Below are 26,734 nucleotides of genomic sequence, written 5' to 3'. Positions count from 1 at the left end.
TGACGTCATAACGTTCCATTGTTTATCGTTCGAACAACTTACCGTGGTTACCTATTCGGAAAGTCGTACGCCATGGCGTTACTACGAAAGTTCCGTGAATCTACAAAAGATAAAACTACTAAAGTGTGTCTGAACACAGGTAAGGAATTGTGGAAGGCTTAAGCTTAATGTAGCGGAGTTTCTCAGTCCGCTAGAATGACACTAGGTTATTTTTCTTGTTAATACGACTCACCGAAGTTTGTGGGCATGAATCCGTCGTTGTTACATCGTTGAAGAGGTTCATCAGTCACGTTTGCCAACAGTTACAACAATTTTCATCAATCAATGACTGTTTTTGAAAAGGTACAGTATTCAGGGAGGTATGTACTGTACCTTTTCAAAAACAGTCATTGATTGATGAAAATTGTTGTAACTGTCGTTGTTACAGCCTTTACTACTTGACTACTTGAACGGCGCGTGTTTGTTATGAGAGCATTGTGTAAATTTATGGCATGTCCTATGGCAAAAGTCCTCACACAGGACACAGTTCGTACTGTGGGTTCGGGTACTTGCAGCGAAATGGGTTGAAAAGGAAAACACTAGTACATTGAACTGTTGCAATGAAAACGCCAAACTTTGGAGGCTGTAAGACATCCTAACGCGGGTAACTCACTGAAACTGCGGCACGTTGGCGGTGTCGCTGTGGCTTAGCGATTTGACGGAGCGCTCAAAGAATCATATCGATAAAAACGAATCTTTTAAAGTTTGGCGTGTTGTCGTTTTAGTAATACTTGAACGTTTTGTATGATATTCCGATTATAAAGTCAACGACTACACAAATCTAATTTAGAACGCAGCGCCGCCACCAACGTACTGCAGTTTGAATGACATACCGTGTACCGGCTTACTGTTGTCAACAAAACCTTAAAAACTTATAAAAAATAAAACATAAGTATATAAGCGGTATTGAGTTTTTCACCAAGCTAAGGCAAGAAAAGTCTTAAAGTATATACCGAGAAAACAAGTCCGCAATGAGTGAGGGAAAATGTCTGGTCAGTTTATGATACGACGTTGTCGTTGCTGTTTGTCATTATCCCAATAGTCGCTAGATGTCACTTTTGTGTGTACATTGTTGTGTTTAAAATGTCAAGATAGAAGTAAAAAAACCCGCTTTGTATCATATTCTTTACTTGTCTTTATGAAGTGTCCAATGTACTTAGCAGTCAATTTGAAACTGGGATGCGTATAAAATGTGCCTTGAAATTCACCCCACCCACCGCGTCCATTCTAGAACATGGTAATAAATAGACTAACAGCTTTACTATATTTTACCTTCCAAAAAGTTTTTCTTTTCGGTGTCTTTTCTTCTTGTGTCTGCCTGTAGAGAAAAAATAGCGCGAGAAGCTGCGGATAGATCTTGTAATATTGGATAGGAGTAAGGGTCAGGAAAAACGAAGGCCAAGTTCGACAATCGGCGTTTTACGGTAATGCAGGGAAATTTCCGGTTTTGACATTTCGTGTTCTTGATATGATTGTCATGTTTGAATGGTAGATAACGTTAGCTCTGGGACAAGCAATGTAGGCTTGGGCCCCCTTTCGAGAATAACTCGAGAAGGGGTTGACGAATTATGTAAATGAAGATCTCATTTGCATTATCAAAGAAAAAAGACTATTACTCCATAGTTGTAATTATGTGTATGTCGTGATAGTTACTCCAGATTTTCTTCAAGCAATGGCTGTTTTTAAAAGTAAGGTACTGTTTAAAAACAGTCATTGCTTGAAGAAAATTTGGAAACACTGAATTCATGCGTGACTGATGAACCTCTTCAACGAAACCATGGTAGTAGTAGGAGAAGGAAGAAGTAACTTTTCACTTTGAAATGCTCCTCTTGAACTTCGTCACATGTATACTCCAAGCAAAGGTTCGACTCTGGCTCATTTTGACGTGTTTTCAAGCGTTTTTATCGGGCTTTCTATACCTTTTTATGTCCACCGGCCGATAAAAACGTCCCGAAATTGGTTTTCAAAAGTCAGAGCCGAACCTCTGCTTGGAGAGTACGTCATACAGACATTTTATGTCTCTCTTTAGATGAATTCATGACAGTTGCCAACATGAGGCAGGAGTTCCTTGGGATGCGCAGTACCAACAGCCATCTAAAGGATTGCGTCCGTGTCTTGGTGAGTACTGATCTACACAAACGTTTTTGATATGCTCCATTTATGGGAGCAGTCACGCGTGTGCGTACATTCAAGTCCGTATGACTTGCGTATAGACACAATTTTAGCTCAGGCAAATTTTGAGGCCCACAAAGTATAGTATTTTCGGTTAGATAGCCGGGATTCTTGATGGTGTCATCCCTGTAAATGTTACTTAACCCTATTCAGACGGGGGGGCTTTTGAGGCCTGCACCAACTTCGATGTCCTATAACGCCAGAACGGCTTATGCTAGAGCCACCAAATCTGGTGAGTTTTCCTAAAATATTGTTGGCAACAATTTTACGAAGTTTGACAAATTTTCCATTTTTTCGTGTTGCCATGGCCATCGTTTGCTGACAGGCAGTTTTGCCCAAAATCACTATTTTTGGTTCTAACAATGTATTTTTTACATTTATTTGCTATATTACTGCTATTTTGATACATAAATAAAATCTTATATTATTTAGCATATCTTTCATAATTATATATGCATAAATTATGCTAATTTGATGACGTCATCAGCCCAAAATCCAAGATGGCGGACCGTATGGCCAGATCAAGAATAACAAGCTAATTATCCCTTAAAATTTGTAACTACCTGATACCTAATTTTTTCATCAAAAAACATCTAAATGAATGAATTTAGTCTATTTCCATTGCCCTTTGTGATTATTTGTTGCAAAAAAAGTAGTTTTAAAAATTCAAGGTAGTGGATATAATATGGCGGAGCCCAACTCGTATCTTAGATGTGCATGACGTCATTATATCGATGTTGCTATTGACAATACAAGTCGTAATAAACATTATTATTCTGTTATCTGCACTTGTTGTTACATTTTTGTAGTATAACTTGAAGTTGTCTGAGAATACCCTTTTTTCATGGGTCCGGCCAATATAATCAAATTGATGACGTCATAATTACGTCATCTTACGTCAACGTAACGTCACACGTTATGTCGATATCATGTCCTGAAAATTTGGTGGCCCTACGGCACGTCGTTCAAGAGTTAGAGGACTTAGAATTGGAGGGCCTCAAAAGCCCCCCCTCCCCCCGTCCAGGGATGACCAAAAAAGCCCGGTCTGAATAGGGTTAAACTAAACCAATAAAATGTCAATACCCAAATCATAAGGATCTGAATGTACACATCCGTGTTACTGATCCCTATCTACTCTATCCCTACGATGCCCGTGATCCTTGAAGTTCCGTTAAAGGGGGTGAAAATCCAGGTGTGCACTGGACGTCTAATTTCTCTGTTTTGTTACTAGTAATAATTTTGGAATGTTCAATTCTTTATGCACAAGCTCCGTCACAAGTTAAACTGTGACATGTTTGCCTTATTCGAGCTCGAGTAAAGTTTACACGTAGTACAAGTGGTCGGGACTACGTCTTGCCAAAGTTCGTCTGTGGCCGGAAGATGCTCTGTGTGCTGCTTTTAATCTTATTGAGTAGTAGACTGTGTCGCCAGCAACGTTTAACAGTTTTTAAGGTTGATTTGAAACTACAACTTCTATTACACTTTTACCTGAGATAGGAAATACCGAAGAAAAGGGAAAATTAAAAAAAAAATGAGATCAAAAGATAACTCAAAGGACGTGCACATAGATAACCAAATTGGATTAGTTCCTCGCATTTGTTTCTATCTTGTCAATTTGTTTGTATCTCGGTTGGCTAAATTGGCATTTTGACCTTCAACTGATTTCTTATTAATAAATTAAGAAAGAATGGAGCCGTAACGAACGTTGATAGATGGGCATTAAAGAATTCTAAATCTGATTTTTTTGGGGCCAAATTGATGACGTCATCATTTTTATTGCCTCTGATATTATTTTTCTCCTCCACAGCATGAGAATAGCGCAAAAATGAGGCAAGAGGCTAATCAGCAGCAGCTGGTGAGTGGAGTTATGTTTCTGACAAACGTGTTATACATCAGCACAGTTAATTTAACAATACAAGACACGTCTTTCCGCAAAGACACAATACAGACTATTGAAACACTGAGACCACAGCAAGTAAATATTATGTATGGAATCCTCTACAGACTCCAAATTTAATGAGAGAGGACGAAAAAACAAGATCGGTAAACAAAATGAAGATGTCTAAATTTTCAAAATAGACACATAACAATAACATTGTAACGTTAACAAGATTAAGAGCGACTAAACATTGTATCACAACCAACAAGTCTTTTATTTCTTTATTAAAGAGGTGCGCAAAGTGACACTAGCTATAAATAGTGTGGTAGACTGGTATCTCTCAAAAAGTTTACAACTACATCAACTACAGTCATTGGGTCCGCTTTTATTATGTAACCTGCACAACCATACGTTCACGGCCACATGTACCTCACTAGTGTCATTTTACAATTACAAACAAGGCTACCTCACGATTTATTTCAACATGAAGCAATCCATCGTACGCCAGACAACACACATATAACGCAAATATCAAATCATGATACCAGAAACTTTTGAGTATGAAAATATACAACGATCCAAGTGTTTTTAGATTTTATCTGTATCCAGTGTTCATGTAGAAATTCAAAAATATACGATATTATGACCTAGCTAGAGATCACATTGTACCAGGCAATATGCACACTCGTGATATTCTCAACGTAGTATGAACATGCGCTATTCTTTTCCCATTGAAAGATTATCAGCTCCCTGAAGAGCCTACATGAGGAGATAGTGAAAAAGAAGGATGAGGTAAGAAGCAATATTGTGGTTATACTAGTAGTAAGAAATCATAGTCACCATAATACAGGTAACACTCTTTTCCTATATATGCTCAACTTTGAACGTGGCCAAGTTCGTGTATTTGATACCTTCAGGTAATAAATGTGTGTCTGCCTCTCTCTCTCTCTCTCTCTGTCTGTCTCTCTCTGTCACTCTCTCTCTCTCTCTCCGTCACTCACTCTCTCTCTCTCTCCGTCACTCACTCTCTCTCTCTCCGTCACTCACTCTCTCTCTCTCTCCGTCACTCACTCTCTCTCTCTCCGTCACTCACTCTCTCTCTCTCTCCGTCACTCACTCTCTCTCTCTCCGTCACTCACTCTCTCTCTCTCTCCGTCACTCACTCTCTCTCTCTCCGTCACTCACTCTCTCTCTCTCCGTCACTCACTCTCTCTCTCTCCGTCACTCACTCTCTCTCTCTCTCCGTCACTCACTCTCTCTTCTCTCTCCGTCACTCACTCTCTCTCTCTCTCCGTCATTCACTCTCTCTCTCTCTCTCTCTCCGTCATTCACTCTCTCTCTCCGTCACTCACTCTCTCTCTCTCCGTCACTCACTCTCTCTCTCCGTCACTCACTCTCTCTTCTCTCTCCGTCACTCACTCTCTCTCTCTCCGTCACTCACTCTCTCTTCTCTCTCCGTCACTCTCTCTCTCTCTCTCTCTCTCCGTCATTCACTCTCTCTCTCCGTCACTCTCTCTCTCTCTCTCCGTCACTCACTCTCTCTCTCTCTCCGTCACTCTCTCTCTCGAATAAGACTATTGCTGTCAGCATAACTTCAGAACCTCTGAAAAGATTAAAATGATATTTGGTATGTGGATAGGTGTTGGAGAGTCAAAGGTGAAGGTCAAGTTTAACCACAAGGAGGATAACTAAGCAAAGAAACAACGAATTCTCTTGATGTTTCCTTATTTTCCAGGAAGCTAGAGAGATGGAAATTAAGGCTACAGCTTGTAGTGTCGTGCAGAAGGTGATGACACAGGTGAGTACCAATCTGGATATTCGCATCTAAATAAGCTATAATGCAATTATTGTTTGACAGATCAGTCAACGGTTACCAGAGGCCACACCACGTGCCTGCGAAGCTGGTGTGTTACGCCGAACGGCGGTTATACCGGATATATGGATACAGATACAGATACAGACACAGACACAGATTTTTTTAAATTTTTGGTCAGCGATCGCTGTCTAGTGAAAATGGGTATTTATACCCCTGTCACATTGGCGAAAGTCGATCGGACAACGATTCTGCGGCAATCGCCCGAGCCTCGCTTATTATAATAACTTTATTGCACAACAATTGTACAAGGTACAAAGTATGGCTTATATGTGACAGGGACGATTTTCAGGGGAAAAATGCTCGAAACCCTCTGTCGATGGCCGATCTTACATCGATACGCCCGAAGATCGTGGATAATGTTACAGGGATATTACTGACATTCATGTTACACAAGGGTCATCTTATGATCTTTGGTAGCACAAAATAAAAGTTGATTTGTGAGAAAAAAGAACGTACAATAGCAATTATACTTGTGGTATATTAGAAGCACATAACACTTGGAAATGTAGGATAGCTAAGGACAGATACATTTATCAACGGTGGTGAAAAACGAGTTTTAGAAAACAGCAAACAACGTTGACGTACGTTGTCCTGACAATTAACACTATCATTCTTTGACTAACCGTAGTATCGTTGAATGTTCACAGGCGCTGACCAAATTGGTAGCGGAGAAAGATGACCAAGCAGCCGTGAAGGACTCCATGTTAAGCCAAACGAAGGTAGGCTAAAACAATACCATTGGCTAAAAAAGAAGACCTGTTTTTAAATATTTTTTGTATTGCCTTGTGGCGTAACGCACAAGGATTTTAACGGGATGGGACCCTACACTTTTCGATAAGTGTGGTGGGCTCTTTTCCGTATACATGCTCGAAGTTTTACTTTCCTCAATCACGGGACCTCCATATATGTCCATTCAAGTACTAGTAACGTTCCCTAAGGGCACACCGGAGCATGTCAGGGTGCTCGAACCCAGGAGGTCCGAGCTGTGAGCCACACGTACTGCCGTTACGCTACGTGATGCCGATATGCGCAGCTGTGGGCTACACATACTGCCGTTACGCTACGTGATGCCGATATGCGCAGCTGTGAGCTACACATACTGCCGTTACGCTGCATGATGCCGATATGCGCAGCTGTGGGCTACACATACTGCCGTTACGCTACGTGATGCCGATATGCGCAGCTGTGAGCTACACATACTGCCGTTACGCTACGTGATGCCGATATGCGCAGCTTTGAGCTACACATACTGCCGTTACGCTACGTGATGACAATATGCGCAGCTGTGAGCTACACATACTGCCATTACTCTACGTGATGCCGATATGCGCAGCTTTGAGCTACACATACTGCCGTTACACTACGTGATGCCGATATGTGCGGCTGTGAGCTACACATACTGCCGTTACGCTACGTGATGCCGATATGTGCGGCTGTGAGCTACACATACTGCCGTTACGCTACGTGATGCGATATGTGCAGCTGTTAGCTACACATACTGCCGTCACGCTACGTGATGCCGATATGGTCGTCTAGAGGCACCGTAACAAACTGTGTAGCAAACTCTATCCCTGTAGTAACTCACACGTTTCCTAAAAGATATACAGTATAACCACTTACTGTAAGTGCTATATGGACGTCAAAGATCACCAAACTTCCAATGGTCACATGGTAAGAAAGTGCAAACATCCATTTTGGAGCTGGCCATTGTATGTTGTTATAAAGTTGATTGGTTTACAGAGTATGTCTAGAAATGTCACAAAAACATTGAAAATTAGGTAAGATTTTATTCTGAAGCAAATGTTTGTTTTCACACGGTTTAGGAGGAGTTGGCTCTCAGTAACAACGAGACGGCCAAGCTCAGAGAAGAGGTAGGGTTTGCTTCTGATCCTTTTTGGTGTGAAAAATTTACTGACAAGACGTGACGACAAAACTAAAAACTGTCGCCATGGTGGCGGTTGTATTGTTTACAAGTATTAATGATTGCTGTTATAGGTGTGTTGTATTTGTGTTCTATCCTCTATCCTTTCGCCTGGCTGTATGTATGAAGATTGTTTTACGCGATGGATGTTTGTCGGGCATTGCTGTTAACAAAAAAGTGATCTCTTTTGACGAGTGACCTATCATAAATGTTTGTCATTAATTATACAAACGAGATCCTCATTTGCATGAACTAATCAATAAGCATAATACTTCTCTCTTTTTGAGTTACATATTGCATATTTTTTTAGCATTCTAACATGAAATGCAGTGTATTTATCAGCTGTTATTGTGTAAGCTATATACATTGCAAAGATCCGTCAACCCATTCCTAAGTTATTCCCCTCTAAAGGGATGATGCAGCTACACATGCCTGTAGAAAAATTCCTGACATGCTTGCGATATTTTGGGAATTCTTGTCAAACGGTCGCAAACTACTGTAAATGCATTTAAGTTCGCGGTAGCGGGAAAGAGGACTTTTTGTGGTGGTTTTAATTTCGCGGTAGCTCCATGCACTGAAGTATTTCAATGCCCTAGAAAAATGTTCGCGGTGGTTTTAAATTCGCGGTGAAATGGCCAACGCGAAAACCGCGAACATAAATCCACCGCGAACATTTCTGCATTTACAGTACAATATTTGGCTCGCCTCTGAGGCGTCGTCAAAATCCAGCCCATTTCGAAGACTCCAACGGAGGCTAGGTTGGGAGTCAATCGTAAGTTAGGCCATCTGTAATTGGGACTTTGTCCGTCAGGGTGTCGACTAGCTATTCTTGAAAAGTCATTTGCTCAAACCCTGCATTCTGACAAATCAAAGTCGGGAGGTCTATTATCGGGATATTCTAATAGATGCCACCAGAGGAAAGGTCTGGGACTAGAATAGGATGGATTACTCCTAATGCAGCGTCGACCTCAGTTGGGAAGCGGTCGGGTGTGAATTCGTGAGACGGTCCTGAATGTGTGACGGGGGATTCAAACACTTCTCATTGGTTGTGTTTAGTGGCGAACGAAGAGCGAACAGGTCAACTTGGAGCTGGAGGAATCGAAGAAGGAGATCCATATCTACGAGGCGTTTTCAGAAATACGTGGCGGACTTGGCCTCCCAAAGAAACGTACGGACAAATTGCACGTACGGCGGGTTGTGCCCTTAGCTTAAGGAACGTTTTTCTACAACCCAGGTGCGTGACCTGAAGGCAGAGCTGGACGCCGAGCAGAGGCGCCACCAGGACACCCTGAAGAATCTACGCAAGAACGAGCTCCGTCTCAAGGAGATGACCTTCCAGTCAGACGAGGACCGTAAGAAGCAGGAGCGTCTTCAGGAGCTGGTGGAGAAAATGCAGCAGAAGATCAACACGTACAAGACGCAATCTGACGAAGTGAGTTGAAATCATGTTTAATACGTGTTGCAATGAAGACTATTGCCATGGCGACGGTTTTATTATTTTTACGTAGTATTGATTGTTGATGTAGGTGTGTTATATTTGTGTTCTATCATTTCGCATGGCTGTATGTATGAAGATTGTTTTACGCGATGGATATTTGTAAGGCATTGCTGTTAAGGTTTATTATTGAATGAAGAAAGAATGAATTTGTAACGAATACTGATAGATCTGAATAAAAGAATTATAAATCTGGTTTTTGGGTTGTACGGCGAGGTGCCCTTAACTTAAGGAACGTTTTTCTCCAACCCAGGTGCGTGACCTGGAGGCAGAGCTGGACGCCGAGCAGAGGCGCCACCAGGACACCCTGAAGAACCTGCGCAAGAACGAGCTCCGTCTTAAGGAGATGACCTTTCAGTCAGACGAGGACCGTAAGAAACAGGAACGTCTCCAGGAGTTGGTGGAGGAAGTACAGATGAAGATAAAGACGCACAAGAGGCAATCTGAGGCATCGGTGTGTTGAAATCATGTTTAATAAGTGTTGCAATAAAAAGCCATTGCCATGGCGACGGTTTTATTGTTTTTACGTACGAATGATTGTTGATGTAGGTGTGTTGTATTCGTTTTCTATCCTTTCACATGGCTGTATGTATGAAGATTGCTGTTAAGGTTCATTATTGAATGAAGAAAGAATGGATTCGTAACGAATAGTGATAGATCTGAATAAAAGAATTATCAATCTGATTTTTTTGGTGTGTGTGTGTGCGTGTTTCTGCAGTGCAGTTCTCATATGTTCGGCTAGAGGTCGCTTACTGTCTGAAGGAGTAAAATCTACTATCGCTGATTGTCTTTCCTGTGTTTATCTGGAACAGGCTGCGAGCATCGCTGACGACCTCCGTCAGGAACAAGACAAGAACGCCCATCTTGAGAAGGTGAAGAAGAGTCTTGAGGACAATATCCGAGACTTCCAGCGTCGTCTTGACGAGGTGGAGACGGGCGCGCTGAAGGCCGGGAAACACCACCTGCAGAAGCTGGAGACTAAGGTAAGACGGTACCCCTACAGAAGCCGGGGACTAGGGTAAGGTGGTACACTTGTCACGGACGAAAGTTAGTGGATGCTACCTGCAAACTTCTGACTATTTCAACACCTACAGGTACTTGAGAACCTGCTACCTCGCGTATTAGTCAGGTGTGCGGCAAGAACTGCTGGCCACACAAGTGCCTGGCGTGTCAGTAAAGGCTGACAGAAGCTTATTGTGCCAAGTAGACTTGTTTAGAAACTCCAGTGGTTATGGTATATAAACACTTGTAGGGCAACGCTTACGTATATATGTCCAAACTGGGTAGTACATAGTATAGGATGTCACCCTTGCGAGATGTTACTCTCCATGCCCGTAGCCAGGATTTTGCCACAGTGAGGGGCTCTTTTAATTACTTGAGCTGCCTATGGGGTTCCGGGGGCATGCTCCCCAGAAAAAAGTTGAAATTTTGACCCTCTGAAACGCAATTTCCTGCATTTTGACGGGCAAAATTTACTGGCAAAGTTAAATGGAATTTCTATTAAGATACACACAAGACTTTCGGCGTAAGTCTTTGAGGGCGACCCCCGACATACTTTCACCAAATCGGAAACCAAAGACGCAATGGAGGTCCGGAGAAATTTTGAAATCTGGACCCACTGAAACGCTATTTCCTGCACTTTATGGTGCACATTTTGCAAAAACTAGCTTAGATTGAATGAAATGTCTATCAGTGAAAAACGCATATCAGTCATGCCTTTGAAAAATAAATCTTGGACATGAAAAAGCGGACCTTCGAGTGTGAAAAAACGGACCTTCGAGCGTATGTGTGTGTGTGTGGGGGGGGGGGGGGAGTAGGTGTGGGGGGGTTGGTTGTTGGGTCCGAACCCCAACCCCCACCTCCCCCCCCCCTGGGTACGGGCACTACGCGGCTCTCGAGTGTATGTTGCATCAAACCCTAAAGAAAGTTTTCCTCCAACCCAGGTGCGTAACCTGGAGGCAGAACTCGACGCTAAGCAGAGGCGCCACCAGGAGACCCTGAAGAACCTGCGCAAGAACGAGCTCCGTCTCAAGGAGATGACCTTCCAGTCAGACGAGGACCATAAGAAGCAGGAGCGTCTTCAGGAGCTGGTGGAGAAATTGCAGCTTAAGATCAAGAGTCACAAGACGCAATCTGAGGCATCGGTGAGTTGAAATCATGTTTAATAAGTGTTGTAATAAAAACTATTGCCATGGCGACGGTTTTATTGCTTTTACGAATTAATGACGATTGTTGATGTTGGTGTGTTGTATTTGTGTTCTATCCTTTCGCATGGCTGTATGTATGAAGATTGTTTTACGCGATGGATATTTCTAAGGCATTGCGGTTAAGGTTCAATATTGAATGAAGAAGAATCGATTTGTAACGAATACTGCACGAGCAAATTCTAAATCTGAATTTTTGGGGGGTGTTGTGCGTGCTAGTTTTTTGTGTGTTTACGTGTGTGTGTGTATGTGTGTGTGTATGTGTGTGTGCGCGCGTTTCTGCAGTGCAGTTCTCATATGTTCTGTTAGAGGGCGCCTACTGTCTGAAGTCTGCTATCACTGATTGCCTTTCTTGTGTTTATCTGAAACAGGCTGCGAGCATCGCTGACGACCTACGTCAGGAACACGACAAGAACGCTCATCTTGAGAAGAATCTTGAGGAGACTATCCGAGACTTCCAGCGTCGTCTTGACGAGGTGGAGACGGGCGCGCTGAAGGCCGGGAAACACCACCTGCAGAAGCTGGAGACTAGGGTAAGTCGGTATTCCTACAGAAGCCGGGGACAGGGTAAGGCGGTACATTTATCAACAAGAATGGTGTTTTGTCCGGTGTGAGTATATGAGCCCTATCAGTCTTGTCTTCTAAGTCACGGACGAAAGTTAGTGAATGCTACCTGCAAACCTCTGACTTTTTCAAAACCTATCCAGGTGCTTGACTACCTGCTACCTCGCGTATTAGTCTGGTGTGCGCGCATGCGGCAAGAACTGGCCACACAAATGCCTGGCGTATTAGTAAAGGCTGCCAGAAGCTTATTGTGACTAGTACATTTTGTTCAGAAACTCCAGTGGTTATGGCATATGGACACTTGCAGGACAACGCCTACGCATACGTGTCCAAACTGGGTAGCACATAGTATAGTATGTCACTCTTTCGAGATGTTACTCTCAGCTGTATGATTACACTAGTGCCTAAAGCTAAGGGCACAACCCGCCGTACGTGCAAATACGTGCCAAAACGTGGGCGATCTTTTGGGATCCGTTAGTGGTAAGTACCGCCTCCTTACGAACTCGTAGGGAATCCGACGGATTTTGGAGCAAGCAGACACCGTAGAACTTTACGTGTAGGCAAAACTGTGTGTGCCATCGGGCTGCGGATTTGCCCCCGTACGTGCCAGTACGGGCGACGCGCCTGCCCTGTACAGTCTGAACGTTGTTAGGAATACGTGGCGGACGTAGCCTCCAGAAACAACGTACGGGTCGACAAATTGCACGTACGGCGGGTTGTGCCCTTAGCTTAAGGAAAGTTTTCCTCCAACCCAGGTGCGTGACCTGAAGGCAGGCCTGGACGCCGAGCAGAGGCGCCACCAGGAGACCCTGAAGAATCTGCGTAAGAACGAGCTCCGTCTCAAGGAGATGACCTTCCAGTCAGACGAGGACCGTAAGAAGCAGGAGCGTCTTCAGGAGCTGGTGGAGAAATTGCAGCTTAAGATCAAGAGTCACAAGACGCAATCTGAGGCATCGGTGAGTTAAAATCATGTTTAATAAGTGTTGCAATAAAAACTATTTAGTTGGCGACGGTTTTATTGTATTAATACTTATTAATCATTATTATTACGTATCATTATTGCATATTAATGATTGTTGTTGTAGGTGTGTTGTATTTGCGTTCTATCCTTTCGCTTGGCTGTACAATGTGATTGTTTTACACGATGGATGTTTGTAGGGTATTGCTGTTAAAGTTTCAGAGTTAGCTAAATTAGCATTTTGACTTTCCATTGTTTTCTCATTATTGAATGAAGAAAGAATGGAACTGTAACGAATACTGATAGATCGTCATGAAAGCATAAAAGGATTCTAAATCTTTTTGGGGTCATATGAATTACGTCATTAGGTTTCATTGCCCCTAATATTAATTTTTTCTATGAGAAAATACAGCACTTTGGTACATACCACTGTAATGAGACTATGTTTTTCATGTGTATAATGGTGAAGGTTTTGCGCCAATCAATCTGCTAATGATCTTTTGTTATGAGAAAATCATTTTTATTAGATGAAAACCCGGTAGAAATCGGACGGTACCCAGGCTATTCAGATATTCAGATATTTCATTTTACTATCATTTCTATGATTTATCATCAAATTGCCATTGTTGTTACCGATATTTGTTGTTTTCGTCATTGTTAACATTATCATTGTTGTTATTATCATCCTTATCGTTGTTCTTGATCTTTTAGCAACGGCATATCGATTTTCTTAAAGTAGTAACTGCTTGTATCAATAGGTGGGAATGTCAATGTTTAACCGGCTGTTAATGTTGTAACGTAACAGCAAGATCGGTGTAAAATGTTGACGTGTCGAAGTTAGTCAGACGTCTTTCTCATATGCATTCCTGTAGATCGACTTGACTAAAGCAGTATATGAAATGACGAGGATGTCACAAGATAAACAAATCAAGGTCAGTGCCAATGTTTGATTTCGTATTTCTTGTCTGGCCTTTTCCCTTGTGTCGCATTTTCATTTAATAGATAGTGGTTATTTGTCTTGCCTTTAAGTCAGTATTGTAAATGTTTAATGTGTTGACATTTCCACTATATGCATAGGAGCTCCAGAGTGCGCTCAGCTGTACGATGATGGAAAGAGAGATCTTTAAAGTAAGTAGCACTACTTTCTGCATTTTAGTCTACAACATTGGAACAGAGCCAAACCAGATGTAAACAAGCACTATAATTGCAAACTGACCAAACCACCGACCTACTTTACAAGTTCAAACATTAAGGTCGAACATTCTAAGCTCAATGTAGTGTTTGTAGAATTTGTCCTTTCAAATCTGAGGACGTCTATTCTTTTATTTAATAATTCCCAAGCCATCTTCATGCTGACAAGGCAGTACCTGTCGAGACAAACTATCTTATCTCATTTAATGTCACGTCACTGTGGTGATCTGATCACACATTGTCTACATTCTAGGTGTTGGCAACTGCCAGAAGGAAGAAGGAAGAAGAGGAAGAAAAGCATATGTCTAACGGACACATGGAAGAAATGGTAACACGGATTTTTCATCTAATGGAACTAATATCTGCTCAAAATTCGCTCGAAATAGATAATCTACGGAAACTATACATTAAGCTTTATTTGGGGAGACGAAAATTATCATGAAATCAAATCACCTTTGCATGTGGATACAGCGTTTGACATGTAATTGTAGTTTCTTTCCTGTCAAGCAATATTAGCAAAAAGTCATGACAATTCATATCCTGATTAGTTTGATGTGTGTTCGTTTATACAGGCCATGAGGCACCATCAGGAACAGGCCAGATACCTGGGCCAAGCCTGGCAGGAGGCGACTAGCGGTACCTGTTCCATGCACGACCCTGATGACCGGAATCATCATCAGCATCCGGGATAAACATTTTGCTACATATTATATTCTATTATTGAAATTTTATTGAATTTGTTGTTGGGGTAGTTCTTCTGTGGGGTAAAGAGTTCACACTTTTTCACAATGATGTTGCCGAATACTGTTGTCCGTGCCTCACCGCTATCTGCTAGGAAAATAATTTCAAAATTCCATCAAAATTAGTTCATAGCATAAAAGTGGTCAACTGGCCCTGCATTGTAAAAATCCTTTAAAAAGTAAAATTCATACTGTAGTTCACAGTAAAATTCCATCAAAATTAGTACATTGCATAGAAGTAGTCAACTGGCCCTGCATTGTAAAAATCCTTTAAAAAGTAAAATTCATACTGTAGTTCACAGTAAAATTCCATCAAAATTAGTACATTGCATAGAAGTAGTCAACTGGCCTTGCATTGTAAAAATCCGTTAAAAAAGTAAAATTCATACTGTAGTTTCCCAGCAGGCATTGACAGAGTCTCGTTGATCTTAGCCTTGATAACAGACACCTAAGGAAATACAGGGAGATATTTATGCTCATGTCAATGTCAACATTTACATTTGTGTGATACATGTGCTCAGAAGGCAACAACATTACTTACACCAAAGTTAAGTTTCGAATTTTACCTTTCGTAAATTAGTCGTGAGACTGCTAGCCTTGTGGGTACATTAAATCTGTTTCAGATCTGTAGATCTAAAGAATGTAATGTATACGGCTCTAAGCCATTCGTTGGTATGAAGGTATTTGTTTCGTAACAATGATTGTCGTTGAAATACAGTTTCAAGGGTCAGAAAATAAACTCCCTACTGTCGGTTTGAACTTTCTTCACGTGTGATATCATTTGAACACACATTGCAACCAGTTATGTTGCATGTATCTTGCGTTATCTTACTAATAGGCAACTTTGCTGAAATCTGATGCTTAAAAGATATTGCATCATGGGTGAATGAAATCTAGTTACATTTTACTTTTATCAAAGATTCATTGCAGCTACCTCATTCATGAATTTCAACTGTTTCATGGACTTATGAATTTATCATACTTTAAATGACTGTATAATACTATAGGCCGTCCCGTTGCTATGGGAGTATCTTTGCCTTAGCAACGGTTACCATAGAAACACGCTAGTCTCTCAAGTCAAAGATCAGAAAATAAAACCTCTCCGGCTGCTGCTGACTTTCACTAAGTTTTAAGTATTACTCTTCTTTATTTCTAATTCGGTGGATATTTGCCTCATTTGCATAAAGGTCAAAGGGCAAATGACGCATCACTTTCAACGCGGAAGCGGAAGTGAACCATTTCATCAGTTTTTACCCATCCCCAAACACGCAGCGTCTTACTAGAGAAAGGTGATACTCATTAAGCTGTATATATTTCTATAAGTATTTAATGTCATTCCACAGCAGATTATGAGTAATATGAACTCAAACCTGGACACTTGAAAATCACGGAAGAATGGTGGTGTAACAGCTTTCAGTCTGTGAGGTTGTGTTGGTACTTTTGTGAGTCTTAACTATTTCTAAGGTCTTGACGAGGTTTTCCGTGGTGCCCAACTATCCATGATGTTGCGAGTCTGTAAAGAACTTCGCGAGGTGGACGTCAAGAGTAAGAGACTGGGACTAGTCCGTACGGAGACAGACTACCTCCGTGCCCTGCTGGACGCCATGGCGAACATGGACAGGTGTGTGGAAGTGGAGGTGCTCAAAACTCTGGGTGACGTGAACTTGGAAAAGGGGAGACTCGAAAAGAGCCCAGAGAAGTTTGACAGGGCTATGGTACTGTACAGGACCGCACTGATCCGGTGTGAGGACGCAGATGTGGGAGAAAGTCTTGAATATCGCTACCACTATGCAGAAAATTTAAGATTAGGGAAGCGATCAATACCAACCGCTTCGAGTCGTTCTGAACCCCTTACTGACGACATGAAAATGTCTTCGCTCGCCATAGCAGAGAGGCTACTACACCTGGACCAACGGTTGACTGTTGATGGAAACAATGAGACTTTATTACTGGTTGAATATACCAAGATAGTGATAGAAGGGATCATAAACGGTGACACTATGTTAGAGACGGAAGCGATAAAATGTCTCGGCGACGTGTACCTGAAAAGAGGAACAGAAAGTAAAGACGCGACATGTTTGACCAAGGCCACTGCTCTGTACAACGCTGCACTGTCACGGTGTGAGGAGTTTCAAGGCACAGTGGCACTCATTCACCGCTTACTGTACACGGCAAGAATCAGGCAAGAAAGACAGAAGACGGAAAATAACTTGGTAATCATTCCCATTTGATTGTATTGTTTATGATGAAGATAGATATGAAATGTTGGGGGTTGAGTTGCTAAAGGACTTGCTAAATGAAGATTAATGTTAGCTAAAGATCACACACACACACACACACACACACATACACACACACACACACACATACACACACACACACACACACACACACACACACACACACACACACACAAACACACACACAACACACACGCGATTGACAAATGTTCTAAACATAAGTTTGGAGACCTCATACTTGTGTGAAATAGTTGTATATTGTCACATGAATTAAGGAACCCATCTTGATGTTTTCTCAACTCGTATATTGTATGTGTAAGAGGAATTGTGTCATCAAATTACATAGATTTTAGAAAGAGCATGCGTCACCGAGATGTTTCATAAACTGTCACCTTTGTTCTAGTGATCACAATAAATCACGCAAGCATTACTTCTATCTGTCAATGTTTCAAAAACCAAGGTAGTTGTTTTTGGCAAAGGTTCTAGCAAGAATAACAAAGACCAATTCCATATTTATGGCAAAAATATAGAAATCACTGACAGCTATACATACCTCGGCATTCCTTTCACATTCTCCGGAAAATTCAAAACCGCCAGGAAATATTTGAAAACCAAAGCAATGAGAGCACTTTTCAAACTCAAGGCTCTTTTACTCTCTAACAAGGACATTTCAATCAATCTCGGAAAAAATCTATTTGACAAATTTGTAAAACCCATCTTTATGTACTGTTCAGAAATCACTTGCTTTGACCGTTTTGCTAAAAGTATAAGAATCATTGTATCACATACCAATAACATCTGCGAACCTTCCTCAAAGGTTTTTTCTACTTTACTTAAAAAACTTAATATTCAAGATAACTTTCCAGCTACCATTCGAAAAACCACCTCTTCTGCTTTGAATACTACTTATGTTGTATGTTTGGAAAGAAATACAGATAAAGAAATACTATTGCGTCATGCCAATAGCCATATTTTACGAGATAACGGTTTCCAAATTATAAACCTAGACTCAAATCAACAAATTCCAGAATTTGACATCATTGACATGCACTTCCAAAAATTTCTGTTAGGCATTCATGCCAAAGCCTCACACGATGGTGTCAGGGGAGAATTGGGAACTTTCCCAGCTAGGATTGATGCAGAAATGCAACTTGTGAAATATTGGCATCGTTTAGTTAATCTGCCCGAAGATGCCCTTCTTCGTGAGGCATACAATACTGTTTCATTCGGAGAACATGATTGGATTGTCCACGTAAAAAATATCCTCAACTACCAAGGCTTTGGACACATATGGCTGAACCCGAGGTCATACCACATAGACACAATCACCACTCAGTTACGACAACGTTTACAAGATATATACGTGCAAAATTGGCATTCCTCTATTCGAAACAATTCCAAACTCTCATCTCTTTCTACATTGAACAAGCATTACAAGCAAGAAAATTACATTTCAACCATAAAGAGCCTTGACGTTCGTAGGGCAATCACACAACTCAGAATTGGCTGTCACAAATTAAATATAGAAACCGGAAGATTCCAAAAAATCCCTATTGACCAGAGGGTTTGTCCATTCTGTCCAGAGCTAATCGAAGACGAATATCACTTTATGGTTGTATGTCCCAAATATTCCGATATACGCAATTCTCTATACAGAAGGCTGTCATTTTGTACACAAGGATTTATCCAAATGGACCTGAAGTGCAAATTCAGATACATAATGACATGTGACAATCCCTGCATGGCAGATATAGGAAAATATATCAAAGAAGGTTTTGACATTAGAAATTCCCCAAATGATTGTAAAAGCCTCCAATGATTGTAAGAAACTTATCCCATACTACAACTCCTGTATTAGTTAGATAAGCCCTAAGTTAAGTTATAGCACTGTAGTTATGTAGATGCCATACTTTGTACCTCGTACAATTGTTGTGCAATAAAGTTATTTTTACTAACATACGAGGGGTGATCAATAAGTCCTCGGTCTCACCCAGAAATAACAAGAACAACTCAGATTTTGAGACACAACTTCATAGTATTAAATCTTTTATCAATATCCTCCAAATTACAAATCATTGGAGTCATTACTTTCCCGGCATTCGTTTTTTCTAAATTAGAAGGTAAGTGGCGAGAAAAAGAAGGGTGACGTGTGATCAGACAATTTGACCCGTACACTTCAAGTCGCAGCTCAATTGTCCACTTTTTTTCGTTATCCCTTACCTAACGTTACTGGGTGTCGCCTGCAACGTAACGATCACAATGATTTGAATTTTGGTACATATTTATATAGGACTTAAAACATGTACGTGGGATTATCAATACGTCCTCGGCTTTACCGAGGTGTGCGAGTGAACTTGCGCTGCTGGAAGTCAGACACCCAATTCTTTTGCTTGAAATAGGAAGTGAATCATTATCAAACATTTTGACAATATCTTTTGCTAATTTACGGCATGGGGAACTCGACCCACACATGTCTGATCACAATTCACACCACTTTTTCTCGCCACTTACCTTCTGATTTGCAGAAAACGAATGCCTGTAAAGTAATTACTGCAATGATTTGAAATTTGGCGGGTATTGATAAAAGGCTCCATACTATGATGTTGTGCCTCAAAATTTGAGTTCTGCTTATTATTTCTGGGTTAGGCCGAGAACTTATTGATCACCCCTCGTAATTCATAAATCCTGTAACCCGAGCATGCACTGAAGGAAGCCGTTACAAGATTAAATGTAGATACTGATGCTGATAATCATTTCTGGTTGTAGATATTTACTAGCCTGGAGTACAGAGTTCAACAACAGAGTCTTGTGCCACGGGACTTCTTAATGGTGACACCCAACTCTCATGTCATCGGTGACGCAAAGAGTCAACAGTCTATGTAAGCACAGGAGTGGTAACGTTAATATTTGCCTTTTCGCTCAAGTTGCATTGCAAACCACCCTAAAGTTAGCAGCCGTTTCGCTGAATTGAACAGCCGATTCAGCCATAGAAAAGCTAGCATCATATTCGAATACATCACCATTTATCTTTGTTTCATCTATCAGTTTTATTTGGTTTCCTCCAGTGTAACATTTCCAAAAAAAAAAGAAGTTAGTATGACATAGATGGTGAAGGAGAAAACATTGCAAAATTATCATTGATTTGAGACGGGAAGATTTTAACAATGTCGTTTATTCGTTTATTCGTTTATTCAGAAAAGAATCAGCATCGCAGTTTGTAAGAACAAACTGAATATCACTGATTTTGTACAAATTTTCAACATGTCGACTACAAAATATATGTATATACATCCATTAAACAAATTACAGTACATGATACAGAAACGCCTATACAAAGTTGTACATTATACTTCACAAGGAACACCGGAGTCAAGGACAGGAACGTCCTACGCAGAGTATCAAGCCTCGTTGTACAGGCGTATAGCCTGGTACAAGAACGACCTTCTCAGTCTCTGTGTCCGGGCAGCTGGCACAGTAAGTGCATTGCCGTTTCTAAGAGTCCTCCCAGTGACTGTAGTTCTGGCCGGCGGCACCAGGTCATGGAGGGGGTGACCCTCGTCCAGCATGTCCCTCAGTAGCTTCACTGCCGCAACCTCTCGTCGTTCTTTCAGCGTCGGCAGAGCAGGCACCTCTCGTCTTCCCCCCAGTGAGACGATACGGAGTGCTCTCCGTTGTACTCTTTCAATTTGTCTCTCCTGCTCCTTACTACACCCTACTAGTAGTACGTGCCCATATTCGAGCACAGGTCTGATAAGTGTGACGTACACCTGGACCAAATCCACGACACTAGTGCCCTGTTTAGTAAGGAGCCTAAGATAGTGAAGCCTACGAGAGGCCTTCGTGACCATGGATGTCACTTGGTTATTGAACGTCAAGTAACTATCCAAAATGAACCCCAAACCCTTGGCCTGTTCAACCCATGGCACCTGTTGTCCCCCTAAGATAATCTCCGGTGGGACAGGAACTGATCTATTAAAACATATTTGCATTAGCTGACTTTTGCCTCCATTTAAAATCATCTTGTTGTCGCTAGCCCATACATCCAGCTGAGTCGCTTCCTCCTCCACTGCCCTGTCGCTGTTTGCCACAGCCACATGGAGAGATCGCGACAAGCTGACGTCGTCAGCATAGCCAACATTTAGTGTGGAACTATACACTGGTGACCTAGTGCTCATAAAGAGCAAAAATAAGTAGGGTGAGAGAACACCCCCCTGTGGGACTCCTGATGTTAAAGTGTGCCAGGTGCTGAACTTGCCATGGGTCACAACTCTTTGCTGTCTATGTTTGAGATAGTTGTGTATCCATGCCAGCATGTGTGGACTCACTTGTAGATTGTTAACACACATCAGCAGCAGGGCGTGATCTACCCGATCAAAAGCTTTGCTCATATCCGCAAAAAGTGCCCTTACGAGAGTTGGCTTTTTGGAGTCAAGAGCAGATAACCAGGTTTGTACCAAACGCACCAATGCTAGTGTGGTTGACGAGCCTTTCATGTAGGCGTACTGGTCCCGGATGACCGTGGTTAGTGCAGGGAGTAATCTCTTGAGAACGCATCTCTCGAGCAGTTTTGCCAAAACAGCTAAAAGGGAGACTGGTCGAAAGTCCTCCACTTGTGATGCTCCAGCAGCCTTCGGTACAGGCACAACATTTGCCGACTTCCACACTGAGGGCACTGTGCCCTTTGCATACGAGGTGTTGAAGAGATGGCAAACAACGTAAACTAACATTGTCAGTGGACAAATGAATTATGAAATAATTTACTTCATTGTAAGGCCACAGCAAGTAAATTTTATGGATGACATCCTCTACTGACTGCAAAAATAGTGCGATAGGGCGAAAAAAAACAAGATGGGTGAAAAAAAAACAAGATGGCTACATTTTCAAAAATAGGCACCATTAAGTTGTGATGACTAGTACTGTTGTATTGGTATCAGAGCCAACAAGGCATTCATTCCTGCATTTAAGACATGTACTGGTGTGGTAAAAGTGACACTGGTGTGGTAGACTGGCATCACCAACAAAGTTAGTAACCACACTCATAGCTTCCATATTGGTGTCACTTTTACAACTATCCAATAAGTTTCATTTCTACAACTACAGTCCTGGGTACCTCGCAAGTTTCACTTCTACAAGTACAATTATTAGGCTACAGCACAATATATTTGCTCATTTTGATACTTTATCGGCATGTTGACCATTTATGCAGAAGAAAAAAAATCTTGTTTTTTTTATCAGGTGAAAATTATTGCGCGCGCTGATGTCATCCATAAAATTTACTTGCTGTGGCCTAACCCAGATTGATTTCTTTTCTTGTATCATATCATTGTATATTCGTATTCCTATTGTTTTGTTCACTACGTCCCACTAGAAATTTCTAACGTATACTCGGCTAGCAAAACCACTACTTCTGTCGCTAAAAGGAATCCTAACCTCCATAAGACTAGAGTGTTATTTTCCCAAACATTGATTTTAGGAATTTAAACATACATGCTACTTCACATTATACGACAAAAGTACCGACTTGTCTCGCGTACATCAAAATGCATTCAGTATTTTGCTATGCAAAGTACCAAAGTAAAGTAACTCGCAAAGTACCCTTTAATTAAATCAAGTAATCCCAGCCTATAGCTGAATACAATGTGCCTGACATGGCCTGAAAAAGTTCAGGTACAAAACCAATTTGAGGGGCTATGTTAAAACATCGTCTAATGGTAAGTGCTGTTTGTTATCTTGTGAACAGTTGCCCTTCTTGGTGTGCAAATTCGCCCCTCATTTATGCCAAAAATATTCACCATATTCACCATGTCTGAGACTCTGAACCTAAAGGAAATGCATGGGTAGGGCATGCTTGGGATTAGTGAGTGCCATATTGTTTTACAAACACACATCGCAAAATTCACCACAAGTGAAATCCTGCAAAATTGTTGCTGATTCTGAAATCATTGGAAAATAACACCCCCTTCTGGGGCTTAGTACCCCTTTAAGTGTGCATTAACACTTGTAAAGTTATCATGGCTAGTACAGTTTTGTGCGTGCAAGACCGATTATAATATATTGGTATGTAATCCAACAAATACACTCTACTCTATACTCTAACATCATCATCACTTTATATTAGGTCTTTCGAGGAGCGCCTGACTACAGGGGACAGCGCACTAGCGGATGAGAAGCTCGACGTGGCAGAACAGAACTTTGCGTCCGCTCTGAGACTTATACACGGTACGTCACTTTATTGTTACGGTAATGTCAGGGGAGGGGCCTCCAAATATCTACTAAAGCTAGCAGCTAAAATATCTACTTACCGTTTGTGCAAAAAGCACGGCTTCGACTCAGCTGTTCAAACCAAAGCAACTCTGACCTCTGAACCCACAGACCCTAACACAGGCTGTAGGTAGGTCCCATAAAACGTAAAGTAACACTGTTTCACCAAGGGTAATGTAAGTCACAATTTCAGATTTGAAAAATAAACACTCCTCTTGTACCACTGGAAAAAATTGGCCAAATGTCACAATGACTGGCTTCAGAAAAAAACCTTAGTAGCCCCTCCCCATCAATGTGCAGTAGAGGTCTTTCACTTTAATAAAATTGACGCTCTTCTGTAAAAATAATGTCATTTGATAGAAAGCTGTATTGACAAAGACCAAATCAATAATTTTAGAAGTAGCAAATTTTAGCATTGTTTCATTTATCATATAAATGTCTTCATTTGAATAGTTGTTATATGTTACATTCTCCGTATGATAAAACGTTAAAACAACAAAATGAGCATAAAAGTATAAAAGGAGAACTGCCCATTAAGAGACTAAAGATATATACTTCATGTCCATACAGATCCTAACAAACCCGATCGATGGAAAGAGGCCATCTGTCTGTGTAGACTAGGTGACGTCTACGTCCAGCGTGGCAAAACAACAAAAGAATGTGGAAAATTCACACAGGCAGCAGCTCTGTACAACGCAGCTATAGCCAGATCAGACGGAAATAAACACAGTATGACAAAAATACTGCAGGACGTAGAACAATGGTTCCTCCATTACACGGCAAATGTGGAAGCCCGCCCGAGTTGCTCTGATGCGGCCATTCGTCATAAGAAGCGGCTAGAAGAGATGCGTAGTCGCGCTAAGTCACAGCTAGACGCCATTGATCAACAACATAATCCGTACCAATATGACGAGGATGATCCAGTCATGATAAAAGTCGAGGCTGAGAGAGCTGAAGCAGTTAAGAATTTATGTAAGAACATCGCCAAAGATAGACAGGGGTTTATCCAAGACCTCATTGATGAATGCATCGCCACAGTTGGTCCTCCTCCATGTAAGTACGCTTTCATCGGATTGGGTTCACAGGCAACAGAACTGGTCACACCCTACTCTGACCTGGAGTTCGCCATTCTGATTGAGGAAGGCAAAGACAATGACGACACACGGCGGTACTTCATCAACCTCACGCACTACCTACACCTGAAAGTCATCAACCTCGGAGAGACCATCCTCCCAGCCATGGCTATCCCTTCACTTAACGATTTTCTATCGGAGGATCCAGTGAAAGACTGGTTCTTTGACTCTGCCACGCCTCGTGGGTTTGCTTTCGATGGTTTCATGCCTTGGGCGAGTAAGACTCCATTCGGAAGAGACCAGACTAAGACCAAACCTCCCGTTAGCCTTATACAGACCCCTGCCGAAATGGCCAAGTTCCAGCAGATAGACGTTTCCCTGGCCGAAGGGTATCACTTGTCGGACATCCTCAGGCGGGTGGTTTTCCTAACAGGAGAAGAAGCTCTTGTAACCGATTATAGAGAAAACCTTAAAGAAATCATCACGGGGGATCTACAGTCGCGCTCCCATTCACGTCTGTCTGCTATGCAAATCGCGTGGGGGGACGGGGAGCAGTTTTCTACTAGTCTTGAGCCATCTGGGCAACTGTTGAATGTCAAGAAAGACATATACCGCTTTCCAGGCATAGCCATCGAAGTTCTAGCTCTTTGCTATCAGATCACTCTTGCTAGCGCGTGGAACATTATAGACGAGTTAAAATTAACAAGCAATGTCCATGAAGAGAATGCCACCCACCTCAAGGTACTAACCAGCATCTCGGCAGAGCTCCGTTTGAGAACATACCTTGCCAACGGGGGACAACAAGACACTATGTCCCCTCTTGTCGAAATGAAATATGATCATAAACAACTAACGATATCTGGCACTACCCTAAGGTCAACATTCCACATCGAAGACACTATGATTCTTTTTCGATACTACGATAGGGCTATCCCTTTGATGAACTGTATATCAGACATATTCATCGACAGTTCACAAGTCCAACCGAAAATGGTTTTAAAAACGGTCATCTTCGACACCTCCAATGAATGTAGGGGCCGAATAGCTATAAAGCTGATTATGTCAGATAAAGCCCTACGCCATCTCGAAGCAGCATTAAACGATGCCGGCAGCAACTTGATAAAACGTTCGGAAATACTTGAAGAATTGGGACAATTCTGGAACTTCAGAGGCAACTTTACAAAAGCAGCTAGTCTCTTTGAACAGTCACTAAGGATACGCAAACAGGTCTATGGAGACAACACGGCACATCATGACATTGCGGAGTCACTGTACATGGGGTTATCTTGGAGTAATCTTGGCGATCAGAAGAAAGCCATCAACTACAAAGAACAGGCACTTGTAATGACGAAAGCCGTCTATGGAGAGAGCACGGCACATCCTTGCACTGCCAGGACACTGAAAGTCTTGGGATCAGCCTGGAGAAAACTCGGAGATCAAAAGAAAGCAATCAGTTACTACGAGCAGTCACTAGAGATGGAAAAAACTATCTATGGAGACAACACGATATGTGAGGACATTGCCCGCACACTTCTCCACCTTGGTATATCCTGGAGTGAACTCGGTGTTCCGAAGAAAGCAATCAGCTACGGTGAACAGGCACTAACGATGTACGTAGCTATCTATGGAGACAACACGGTACATCCGGACATGGCCGCGTCACTTAACAACGTAGGGTCATATTGGCGTAGCCTTGGCGACCTGAAGAAAGCAATCAGCTACTTCGAACAATCACGAACGATGATGGCAATGATCCATGGAGATAGTACTGCACATCCGCTCACTATGTTGATACTAGATAACCTGGGGTCATCTTGGAGTGAACTGGGAGATAGGAAGGAAGCAATTGGCCACTACGAGCAGGCATTAGCGATGATGAAAACCGTCTTTGGAGACGACACCGCACATCGATACATTACAACAACACTTACCGGCCTAGGGTTTTCTTGGAGTGAACTTGGCGATGAGGAGAAAGCAATCAGCTATTATGAGCAGTCACTAACGATGATGAAAACAATGTATGGAGACAATACGGTACATTCCGATATTGCTAAGGTACTAAACGACCTATGATTATCCTGGTTTAAATTTGGCAATCACATGAAAGCAATCAGCCACCAC

At 41.8% G+C, this 26,734-nt stretch overlaps 2 protein-coding genes across 2 annotated transcripts; both read left to right on the top strand.

The window, feature by feature from the left end:
• Window positions 1-39: 39 nt before the first annotated feature.
• Window positions 40-15,030, top strand: LOC118426740 (myosin-6-like). Its single transcript, XM_035836292.1, has 17 exons — window positions 40-139; window positions 2,069-2,157; window positions 4,019-4,066; window positions 4,829-4,882; window positions 5,826-5,888; window positions 6,614-6,685; window positions 7,790-7,837; window positions 9,122-9,319; window positions 9,636-9,836; window positions 10,195-10,365; window positions 11,326-11,526; window positions 11,958-12,119; window positions 12,906-13,106; window positions 13,981-14,040; window positions 14,186-14,236; window positions 14,553-14,627; window positions 14,872-15,030. Exons 1-17 carry the CDS (start codon window positions 73-75, stop codon window positions 14,989-14,991), a joined length of 1,881 nt encoding a protein of 626 aa, XP_035692185.1. The 5' UTR covers window positions 40-72; the 3' UTR covers window positions 14,992-15,030.
• A 1,277-nt stretch (window positions 15,031-16,307) lies between these two features.
• LOC118426501 lies at window positions 16,308-26,717 on the top strand. Its single transcript, XM_035835949.1, has 4 exons — window positions 16,308-17,252; window positions 20,046-20,158; window positions 23,398-23,498; window positions 24,111-26,717. The coding sequence occupies exons 1-4, from the start codon at window positions 16,539-16,541 to the stop codon at window positions 26,684-26,686; spliced, it is 3,504 nt and encodes a 1,167-aa protein (XP_035691842.1). The 5' UTR covers window positions 16,308-16,538; the 3' UTR covers window positions 26,687-26,717.
• Window positions 26,718-26,734: the final 17 nt, after the last annotated feature.

Source organism: Branchiostoma floridae, chromosome 11, assembly GCF_000003815.2.
Source record: "Branchiostoma floridae strain S238N-H82 chromosome 11, Bfl_VNyyK, whole genome shotgun sequence".
Lineage (NCBI taxonomy): Eukaryota > Metazoa > Chordata > Leptocardii > Amphioxiformes > Branchiostomatidae > Branchiostoma > Branchiostoma floridae.
The sequence above is the reverse complement of the archived record's forward strand: the minus strand, read 5'-3'. Positions and strand labels throughout refer to the sequence as shown.

What these genes read in the sequence shown, in the direction of transcription:
- LOC118426740 (XM_035836292.1), top strand. Translation starts at nt 73, where the DNA reads ATGGCGTTACTACGAAAGTTCCGTGAATCTACAAAAGATAAAACTACT. An exon ending in CGGCCAAGCTCAGAGAAGAG is followed by an intron (nt 7,838 to 9,121) that starts GTAGGGTTTGCT and finishes TCTACAACCCAG; the next exon opens with GTGCGTGACCTGAAGGCAGA. An exon ending in ACGGACACATGGAAGAAATG is followed by an intron (nt 14,628 to 14,871) that starts GTAACACGGATT and finishes TCGTTTATACAG; the next exon opens with GCCATGAGGCACCATCAGGA.
- LOC118426501 (XM_035835949.1), top strand. Translation starts at nt 16,539, where the DNA reads ATGATGTTGCGAGTCTGTAAAGAACTTCGCGAGGTGGACGTCAAGAGT. An exon ending in AGAAGACGGAAAATAACTTG is followed by an intron (nt 17,253 to 20,045) that starts GTAATCATTCCC and finishes TTCTGGTTGTAG; the next exon opens with ATATTTACTAGCCTGGAGTA. An exon ending in CGCTCTGAGACTTATACACG is followed by an intron (nt 23,499 to 24,110) that starts GTACGTCACTTT and finishes ATGTCCATACAG; the next exon opens with ATCCTAACAAACCCGATCGA.